The following is an 11465-nucleotide window of genomic DNA, read 5'->3' as shown; positions in this document are numbered from 1 at the left end:
TCTCTCTCTCTCTCTCACACACACACACACACACACAGAGAGAGAGAGAGAGAGAGAGAGAGAGAGAGAGAGAGAGAGAGAGAGAGAGAGAGAGACATCAACCTTGTACCTGCATACCAAGCAAGAACACATCCACTGACTTATGCCCCAGTCCTACCCCATCTATTTTCTACAAAACAAGAGTTGAGCCAGAGCTTGATCAAACTAATGTCTAGTTTTTCTGGAAAGGAGAGAGTAAAAGGATTTTACAAGCAGAATTATATCCTTCCACAAAGAGGCATATAAGGTCTACTTGTTCCTCTGTGACATTAATAGCTTTTTATATATTGTAAGTGTGTCTGGATGTGTGTTGTGTGTATATAACTGTTTATAATCACCCATGAGCACACATGTGAGGACAAAAGAGAATGCCATTGTATCATTTTCCAACTTACTCCAATGAGAATAATTCATAGTCTATGTCTTACTTACAACTCTTATTAACTAACCAGAGGTAGCTATCCTAGTAAGTTTCTATTGCTGTTTTTCAAGTAGGCTGGGTAACTAGCAAGACCTAGAGACTCTCTATCTCGGCTCTCCACTGTACCTGGGGTACAAGCACATGTGGGTGCTGCGCCCTGGGCTCGGGCCTCTCGAGGTCACACAGCAAGCACTCTTACCCATCCCCACAGCCCCAAACAGATTTTGGTTCTCACCACACAGATACTCTGTTTCTATGGGGGCTAAAATGGTGAAATTCTACCATTCCTTGTTCATATATATTCTTAAACACTTCTTTTTATAAATTATTTGATAAACTTGAAATAAAATTTATAAAAAGAAAGCAGGCTATATGGATGATTCTTTCATTCTTTCTCCATATTTCCCGGCTTTTAAAATAATCCCCTAGCATCTTCCAAAGGCTATCAATGAAGTTTCTATTTATAAATTTGACTATGAAGTCATAAACAAATGTATGCCTGTAGCCACTGCTGTTATTGTCCTTATTAATGAACAAACCAGAACCAGCTACTTCTTTAAGGAACCCCAATTTGTTTCAGTAATAATAGTATTTTAAGTCAGATGTGGTAGCTCACAAATGTAATGCCAGCAACTGAAAGGTGTAGGAGGAAGGGTCAAGAGTTCAAAACCATCTCTGGTTACAGAATGAGTTGTTTTAGGCCAACACAGGCTACATGAGACTGGCTCAAACGAGCAACAAAATGGTATTTGAAGGTCCTAAGTGAGCGCACCTGCCACTGAGCTGCTTCTGGGCCTTTCTGATGTCTACAACTAGAAGGCTCATTTGCTGCTGCTTCATGAGATCATGTATACACCTAGATTCTTCTACTTAGACTATATTTCTTTTTTATCAGGCTAAATATCCTTGCTTTTAGTTAGACAGTATTTTGCTTTATTTGAAAATACATCAATAAATATTTCAAATGCCATCAGTTCTATAATCAACACTATTTATTATCACTGAAAACGAAGGTTTTTGTTATGGTCCCCAAAATACACTCCTACTAGGAAGAGACGTACAAATAACATTTTAAAGTCACTGAAAGAGTTGTGTGAACTCTCCACCCCTCAAGCCCTGTCTACAGAGAGGGTTACTTGGCTTCCTGAGAGAGTTGCTTTCTAATTTTCAATTTTGTTTCTGGTTACAGTCAGAAAATCTATCATCTTTATTGTGTTCCTTTCAGATAACCTTTCTAGGATTTCTTTTATTCCTAGATCCATTTTCTTCCTTTCTGCTTTTTAATACTTAAAACTCTGTGTGTGTGTGTGGGGGGGCTAAGGCTGATGTCAAAGACCCACCCTCAATCCATCTCACACATTATTCAATGAGGCAAAGTCTCTGCATTGAACTTAGAGCTTTCCAATATGGCCTGTCTTGCTAGCCAGCGTGTTCCAGGGACCCCCTGTCTCTGCCTCCCAAAGCCTCAATTACAGGCAGATGGCCATGTTCACTTGACATTTGCATGGGCCCTAGAAATTCAAACCCTAGTTCTCAGGCTTTCATGCTTGAGCAGCAAGTGCCTAACCACTGAACAACCACCCACCTTAAAAATACAGCACTCACGGGTGCACGCATGCACTCACGCACCATGTACCGAGGTGCTAGGCCACTCACTCCTTGGCAACACCAAATGGGCAAGATGACTCCTCTTCTTGCTGACTATCTATAGTCAGTATCCACACCTGTCCTCTGTGCCTAATGTTAGTCAACTAACTGTCATCTGTCACACAGGGAGACCTAGACGTGTGGCTTCTTATTTGTACTTGCCTCTACTCCTTTGTCCACTATATTATGAACTCTCTAAAAATCTGTTTACATATCATTCCTGCATGTGAGACAAATGTGAATTATGCTTCATAAGTCAATATAGCTTTTTTGCTTTTAATGGAGGAGTAAACCCATTTGTTGTTCTCATTGATACAACATCCCTGGTTTTATCATATTACTTAATGTTAAATGAATTACATGTGTATATGTCATGTTTACTATGTGATTTCAACTTGGAATAAATGCTTTCTCTTTTATATTTAGATAGTTTGTATTTTCTTTTTTCTTTTTTTTTTTTGGTTTTTCAAGACAGGGTTTCTCTGTGTAGCCCTGGCTGTCCTGGAACTCACTTTGTAGACCAGGCTGGTTTCGAACTCAGAAATCCGCCTGCCTCCCAAGTGCTGGGATTAAAGGCATGCGTCACCACGCCTGGCTTAGTTTGTATTTTCTAATGTTTTTTTTTTTACAGTAATAGATTTATTTATCTATATACTTCAGTGTGTCCGTGTTTAGTGTCTCTATGTGGTATGTGTACAGGTTTGTGTGAGGTGTGACCCCAGAAGTGTGCATACGGATACCAGAGGAGGGCATGAGGTATCATTCTCATCCAATTTTTTAAAACAAGATCTCTTACTGAACCTAAACTGTTTTGGCCAGGCTGGCTGCCTACCAAGCACATAAGACCTGCTTCTCTCCACTTCCAAACATTGGTTTTACAGGCCTGGTTTTAACATGGGTGCTGTGAATGTGAACTTACGTCCTTTCAATTTTATAAGTAGTTTTATAACCTAAAACATCTCCCTAATATACAAATAGCTTAATTTTTTTTGAACTTTTGTATAAAATCTCACGATGTGGCTCAAACTGGTCTCATATTCACATCCCTCTTGCCTTTGCTAACTGGTTGTGGAGTCTACAGATGCTCACAACACCTTTATACACTAATATCAGTCTTATCTATTTGGGATTAGTTTCTTATTTATTTCCCTTTTCTCTCTACACAATACTGAACTTGAATATAACAGCAACTTTTCTTCTTCTTCTTCTTCTTCTTCTTCTTCTTCTTCTTCTTGTTCTTCTTCTTCTTCTTCTTCTTCCTCTTTCTCCTTCTTTTCCTCTTCTTCCTTCCTCCTCCTTCCTCTTCTCCTTGTTTTCTTTTCTTCTTTTTCTTCCTCCTCTTCCCTTTTCTTCTTCCTCTTCCTCCTCCTCCCCCCTCCTTCTTTCCTTCAATACTTCATCTCAGGTAATATTCCTTTACTTCTAGCTAACAACTTAAAAGCAACTAGTTAATTACATGGCACTAAAAATGGAAAGCAAGAAAGGAAACAGCTGGAGAGATGGCTCAGAAGTTAAGGGACTTACTGCTTTTGCATAGGACCTCAGTTTGGTTTCTAACACTCACCACACAGTGGCTCCTCATTCAGAACTCCAGTCCCAGGGGATTCATTCAATGCCTTCTTCTGACCTCTGAAGGTACCAGGCACACACTCATACACATTAAAACAAACAAAACCACTCATACACATAAAATAAGTAAATTTAAAAAATACACCCCACGATAGGGAATTTATAGCACCATTCACAATCTGTCCTCTGCTACTCCTGTTTTAGTAATGATATACCATCTACATTGTATTCTTGTATGCACCTGGTGTCTCTTTATAATCATAAAAATCATTCGTTTGGTTTTCTGAACCTCATTTTTTTTCCCAGAGCGAAGTTTTTTCTGTGCAACCCTAGCTGCCCTAGAACTCACTCTGTACACCAGGCTAGCCTCAAATTCAAGAGCTCCACCTGCCTCTCTCATTTTATAAATATAAAAAGTCCTGAGTTTTTTTTTTAATCAGTATTCTTTCTTCCTTTATCCCACACCTCTTTTTTAATTTTTTTTATATTTACTTAATTTTAAATACTGAGCATTTTGCCTATGTATATGTTTGCATACCACATATACTCCTAGTATCCACAGAAGTCAGAATAAAGCATTGGATTTCCTGGTATTAGAGTTGTGAACTGCCATTTGTGTGCTGGGAATCAAACCCAGGTCCTCTGCAAAAGCAAGAAGTATTCTAAACCACTATACCCCCCAAGCCACCTCTCTAGCCCCTTCTCCCTTTTAAATTTTATTTTATCTTTTTTGGTCCTTTGTTTCTCCCTCCAATTTAATTTATGGCCTACTGTAAGTAGGATACCTTCCTAGAACAGAGCTTCAGCCGGCTCATTTTTAAAATTCATAGTGCCATAGACCTATAATCCCAGCCTTTGGAGGACTTGACAAGTTTGAGGTTAGCCTGTGCTACAGAGTAAAACCCTGACTAAAGAAAAAAGTCTGTAATATAGTTTACAAGACTATTTAGGCGTAAAAGGAGACAGGACAGAAAGACAGAACCAGGGAATGGTGTCACAGACCTGAAATCTCAGTTAAGTGGGAAGGTTTAAGCAAGAGATTTTCAAGTCCAAGGCTGGCTTAACTAAAGAGTTATATATAGCCTGAATCTACAAAAAAAAAAAAAAAAAAAAAAAAAAGCTGATAAGAGGGTTGAGGGGTTGAGTATATCAATCTGGCCTGCAATCGGGTCAGGTATGTTAGCACATACTTGTGATCTTAGCTCCCATGATGATCATGAGTTTGAGGCCAGCCAGAGCTACTCTATGAATGTATCTAGGAAGAAGACCTCTTTGCTCACATTTCTAAAGGTCCTGGGCTCAGTTCCCAGAACAACAACAAAGTCACAAAGCTAGAAAACAACCACCAGATCTCCAAATCCCAAACTCAGACAGTCTCAGTCTGAAAAGATGAGAAACTACGGTTTTGATGGCCATCAACAAACAAACAAACAAAACTTGATGTTTCTTTATTATAGAGAAAAAGAGTAATAGGGAATCACAGGACCAGAGGCTCAGTTGGTGGAGTGCTTGCCTAGCATGCACAAAGCACTGACCCAACACTGCATAAATGAGGCGTGGTAGCAAATGCTTGGAATGCCAGCATTCTGGAGGCAGAGTAAAGACAATGAAAGTTCAAAGTTATTCATGGCTACGTAGCAAATTTAAGGCCAACTAGAGGTCTCAAAAATTAAAAATAAGTAACAAATAAAATAAGAGGATGGAGAGATCACTGGTTGCTCTTCCAGAGGACCCGGGTTCAATTCCTAGCACCCACACCGCAGCTCACAACCAGCTCTAACTCCAGCCTCAGAGGATATAATACCCTCTTTGTGGCATTCTTTGATTTTAGTAGAAGCCTCAGTCAAAGGGGACCCAGAAAGACTGGGCCTCTCAGCACAACCCCACACCAGAACAAAAGGAAACAGACTAATGAGGAACCACAAAAGCTGTGACCAAATAAAAACCTGCTGTGTACTGGGTCTGGCTGCACATGCCTGTACACCCAGCTTCTCAGGAAGGAGAAGCAAGAGGGTAGCAGGCTGAAGGCCAGCCTGGACCACACAGCAACTCAGCCATACCCTGGCAGTTTTCATGGGCCGGGGAAAGCCTGGAGAGGTGGCTCAGCACTGCGGAGCACTGGTTGCCCTTTTAGAGGACTTGAGTTTGACTTGCAGCACTAACACGGCAGCTCACAACTGTCTAACTCCAGTTCCAGGAGATCTGACACCCCCTCTGGCTTCAGTGGCAAGCCTTATATAGTCATAGGCACACACACACACACACACACAAACAATAAAACGCACACACACATGCAAGCACACATACCTGAATACATACAGACACACACACATTAAAAATTTAAAATATTAAAAATATCAAGATAAATCATAGATAATATGATTTCATTCTAAAAGCAGGGAAACATGCATTACTCCCTATAAAAACTATCATTCAAAACAGCGTAAAATGCTTTGTAAATCTATATGAGAGTGGACTGAAAAGCTTAAAACCGGCCAATCTGAATTTTCTTACAGAAATACCCCATCATTTTACTACCTTCTGGAGCTTCGAGGGTCTTCTGATTCTGCTGACACCACCCGATGGGATAGAGGCCAGCTTTCCTGATGTCACACCAGAAGTCTGCTTTTCTGTCTTCCCCATAGCCTTCATAACGGAGCAGAAGCAACTGCTCACAGGCAGTAATGATGGTGGCAACCCAGTAAGTCTCAGGATCTTTTTTCAGAGCTACCTCCAGCTTCATCCCAGGAGCAAATCCATTTTGCAAACGTATATCCACCTAAAGACACAATTTTACGAGGCACCAGACAAACCTTATATGAGTGTTTCTTTACCTCAAGTTCTTTTAAAGATCTAATATTTCTGAAACACTAATTTCCAGTAAAAAAATCTTCTCAAGGTAAACCTTAGAAATTCCAATTCTAACTCATAGCAGTGGGCTTAAAAAAACCAGAAGTAGCTACAGAGCTCTGCCTCACATGACAGTATGGAACTTGGTTAACAATACAGTCTTATGATTATAGAAAGCATCTCCTAGAAAGCATGTACATTACTAAACATTCACACTTTCATAATGCTCAACATGTCTTCAAGAGTGATTTCTATACCACTCGACAAATAAAGTTAGGAAACCATAATAGGTTTCATAATAGGAAACAGAAAATCATAGAGATAATAAGTCAGTACTAATCGTAATATTATGTCCTATATGTAGGAAGCCATCCTTCCAATGTCAAAGTCCATGCTTCTGTCAGCTGTTATAATAAAGTGTATAATCAATTTAGATGAAAAGCTACATGGTGACAAAGGTATGGATTAGCAAATCTAAAGCATACACATGAACACACTGTGAATGAACAACATTCATTGTGGGAGAAATTACAAATTAAAAAGCGGGGGAACTGGAATGAATCCTGTCATTCTGGACTGGAAACAGCTGTATCTAAATAAAAACACCATAACTGATAGGAAAGCAGTATAGATATGGATGGAACTGTATGTACATTTCTTAGCTCTGAACTCAGAGGACTACAAATACACAAATACTAAACAAATTTAGTGCCCAAATCTTGTTTTTTTTACATATCATCTTCTAATAAATAAGAACATAGGATCACAGAGAAACTACTGCTTACAATTCTAGAAAAACAAGAAAAGTACGAGCCTGATATGTCTTGTGATATCAAACAGAAATAATCAAAACATGACAGGTATAGATCAAAAGGAAATAAAAGATAACCAAAGGATCACCCAATGATGACAGTTGCAACCAAAATATAAATATGGAAAAAATGATGGAAAAATATAAGCAGGTGGTTCTCAACTAGTTGTAGCACTCAAGCGACAGAGGTGTAAGAGGACCATGGACTCCAAGCCTGCCTAGACTATATAATGAGATCTTATCTCAAAAAAAAAAAAAAAAAGAAAAGAAAAGAAAAGAAAAGGAATGAACGTAATTGTCAGCAGACAAACATCATATAAATAAGCACAGCGAGCAAGAATTACTGACAGATGCTAAAACTACTACGATGAAAACAATCTTCACATAATCTCAAAGGATCACTCTACAAGATTCTTATCAATCGTGAAAGGCAAAATAGTAACATTACAGTGAGTAAAACTGGCAGATAACACTTTAAACTGATCAAAGTTAGTATGATTCCTGAAACATCAGTACTTTAATTATATACATTTGCCTGACATCATACAAGAAAGGGACTTTATTTCCTCTGGCATGCTTGCCACATCTGCATATACTTAAGTTAACCAAGGAGGTGGGTCTAAATTGAGAAATACTGCATAAAATAATGACAAGCAGTACACATTCTTTAAAAGAATCAAGTTCATGGAATAAGAAAGAACAGTAACTGGAGGAGACTCTGGATATGACAAATAGAGCAAGGGCATGGGGGAACCTGCCACCAAGCTTCTCTGCCCAAGGTCAAGCCCTGGGAGAACCCACAAGCTGCCCTCTAACCTCCAGACATGCACTGTGGCAGCTGACATACAATATACTCACACAAATAAAAACAAAAACAAATGGAAATGAAGTCAAAGTCACTGGATAATGAGAGTCGAGTTCTTAAATGAGCCAAAGAAGCAAAGTCAATGTTTTTTTAAATAAATCTTATTTCCTTAAAATAAAAGGCGAAAGTGTAGTGTGAAATTCACACTCAAAGGTTTTTTTCTCAGAAATTTAGCACATGCCCGAGATTTTACACTGTCTCTCTAGAATAGTTCTAGACAATACCCAGAGCTGATGCATCTTATGGTTCAAGACGGAGAGCATGCTGACTATCAGCTACTTCTGAAGATCCTGTTGTGTATTTTCAAGGGAACTACTACCCCAACATGCATATGATATCCTGAGACCAGGGTTTTGAAAGTCATTTAACCCTTAAAACTGACTCCATTAAATTTGTGCTGTCCTAAACTGAATTTTGACAGTAAGTGTTTCAGAGTTCAAAGTTCAAAACTCAAGGAAGCAATAGTTTCTATCCTAGGAACACAGCCCACCTCCACCACCCATTCCTCCTCAACTAGGGGCTCTGCTAGACAAACCGCTACCACAGCTATAATTGCTGGAACAAGTCTCTGGTTTTAAGAACTAGTACCATGAACACAGCCTAGCCTGCCCCTGTCTGCTCTGCAATGAAAGGCTTCCTCATCTCCCACATGGTCACCTTGGTGGCTTTGTCCTTCAAGAACACTGAGCTCAGGCAGAGAGTACCTTGACTTGTAGGTCTGAGGCATTTAATTGGTTATTAACAGTCTCTTAGTCTGCACTGACAGTGCCAATGAAATTTTGTGAAAAATACAGAGCTCTGAACACAGAATCACGTTATTAGAACTGCTTTTACCTAAAATAACCCTTCCTTCTCGAGGTGTAGTGACACACATCTTTCATCCTAGCACTTATAGAGGCAGAGGCAGGCAGAGCTCTGTTGAGTTCGAGGCCAGCCTGGTCTGCAACGCAAGTTCCAGGACAGCCAGGGCTACAGAGAAACCCTGTCTCGGAAACCAAAAGCAAATAAACCGAAATCCTTCTCAGTCAGCCTCTCTCCTCAGTCCAGCCCCAATCAAACCCATCGCCACAAAGTAAACAAAGCCTTGCATTTCCATAGTTTCACATTCTCCACCTGCCCAGTGCTGGGATTACAGGTGAGTGTAGCGATGCCGGACTGTGTACGTGGGTGCTGGAAAGCTGAACTCAAGCACTCGTCCCTGCATGTCAAGCACTATACTTAAATGAGCCATGTTCCCAGCCCACACTTTCCTTTTTTAAGTTTTACAGGTATATAAAACAATGGTTTCAGTTTTGCCTGGTCCAGTGTTTCCTCAATATGCCCACTTTCCTCCAGGAATTGTAATGTATATTCCATGTCAATGTACATTCAAAGTACATAATTTGCTTTTTGATTTTTATAGGGGTTACAATTAAAGAGATTTCCTTGAGTCTCAGAAGAGACTTTGGACCTGTAAACAGTCCTGACACTCAAAGGCTATGGGGACTTTTGAAGTTGGGCTAAATGCATTTGGCATTATGATATGGCTGTTGGCCTATAAGAGCAGGGAGAAGAGTGTGGTTATGTAAATGAGCATGACCTCCAATGGCTCACACTTGACTGCCTGAACCCCAGTTGGTTTAGGAAGGATGAGGAGGTGTGGTCTTGCTGAAGAAGGTGTGTCACTGGGGTAGGCTTTGAGTTTTCAAAAGCACACACCACTCCAGTTAGTTCTCTCTCTGCCTTGTGGTTGTTGTCTCAACATATGAGTTTGTGACCTGCCTGCATGCTGCCCTGCCTTGATAATCATGAACCTCTGAAACCGTAAGTGCCCAGCAAATTCTTTCTTTTGTTAAGTTGCCTTGGTCATGGTGTTTTGCCACAGCAAAAGAAAAGTAACTAAGACATAATACAAAGATTAAAAGAAAAGGGGTGCGCCAGGCATGGTGGCATATATCTTTAGTACCAGCACTAGAGCAAAGCAGATTGATCTCTCTAAATACGAGGCCAGCCTGATCTATATAAAGTTCCAAGACAGCCAGGTATTCACAGTGAGACCCTGTCTCAAGAGAAAAAAGAAAAATGAAGGGGTGTTGCCTACATGTTTAAATGATGCATAGGGAACTGTGGTGGAGCCTGTCTCTTCTAGATAATCTTCCCAGCTGAATTCTTCTACTTCTACACCAGACCCAAGATCTGCAAAAGAAAGCAACAAAAAGTTATAGTAAACTCGTTATAAAGACAACTCAATGTAGAACAAGCTATTTGATTTTACACACAAAAAGTTAAGCAACTTTTACTTTAATGGTAGGTTCCCTTAAGTCAATTCAACGTAACAGTCATTTGATATATTTGCTCATGTTGGGTGTGCTGGTTTGAATAGAAATGAACCCCATGGGCTCATATATTTAGATGTTTGGTCACTAGGGAGTAGCACTATTTAACAGGAATTGGCTGGAGTAGGCGTGGCCTTGATGGAGGAAGTGTACCACTGGGGATGGGGCTTTAGGGTTTCAAATACTCGGGCCAGGACTAATGTCTCCCTCTTCCTGCTGCCTGTCAATCCAGACATACAACTCTCAGCTACTCTCCCGCACTATGTATATGTGCACACTACCATGCTTCCTACCATGACAATGAAACTAAACCTCTGAAATGTAAGCTAGCCCAGTTAAATGTTTTCCCTTATAAGAGCTGCTGTGGTCAAGATGTTTCCTCACAGCAAAAGAACACTGACTAAGATACTGGGGAAACAACAAATCTAAAGTTTACTCAAATAGATCATACAAAGCTAGAGTGAATATAAATATACTTGAATTACTTTAGACTCAAATACAGTATCTAAAATCAACATTTATGATTCTTAATAGACATTTCAAATTTAAAATGTGAACTTGATTCTAAGTATTTTTCACCCAAGTAAAAATACTACTAGCCAATATTAGCAGTCAATCCAGAAAGTGTGAACTTCCTTTTTGTCCCCTCCCTTTTTATTCAGCCCTTAGATATAATCCAATGAAGCATATCCTAAATCTATTTCTCATGATATCCACTGCTATCTCTGGAGCAAGGCCTATTTATATACCTTTTACCTTTCACTCACATAAGACTGCAAAGGCTCAACAGGATCTCAACTACCCTTCCACTTTCTATGAACCAGCCCACAATTCCCTGTAGGTTCGGCTCTTGAGGATCTGATGCTCTCTGGCCTCTGTGGGGACTGCACTCGCATATACAAGTTTATATATATATATATATATATATATATATATATATATATATAT

The 11465-nt window shown here is 39.7% G+C and overlaps 1 protein-coding gene across 6 annotated transcripts in view; it reads right to left on the bottom strand.

The window, feature by feature from the left end:
* Sfmbt1 (Scm like with four mbt domains 1) overlaps nt 1-11465 on the bottom strand; it is a 94766-nt gene that overhangs the window by 34277 nt on the left and 49024 nt on the right. For all 6 annotated transcript variants that reach the window (XM_021203208.2, XM_029541540.1, XM_021203207.2 and 3 more), the window contains 2 exons: nt 10283-10377; nt 6215-6455 (listed from right to left, as the gene is read on the bottom strand). In XM_021203208.2, coding sequence (XP_021058867.1) covers nt 6215-6455; nt 10283-10377 — 336 coding nt within the window. The remainder of the gene's footprint in view (nt 1-6214; nt 6456-10282; nt 10378-11465) is intronic.

This window comes from Mus pahari, chromosome 8 (assembly GCF_900095145.1).
Source record: "Mus pahari chromosome 8, PAHARI_EIJ_v1.1, whole genome shotgun sequence".
NCBI lineage: Eukaryota > Metazoa > Chordata > Mammalia > Rodentia > Muridae > Mus > Mus pahari.
This window is presented reverse-complemented; position numbering and strand designations above follow the sequence as displayed.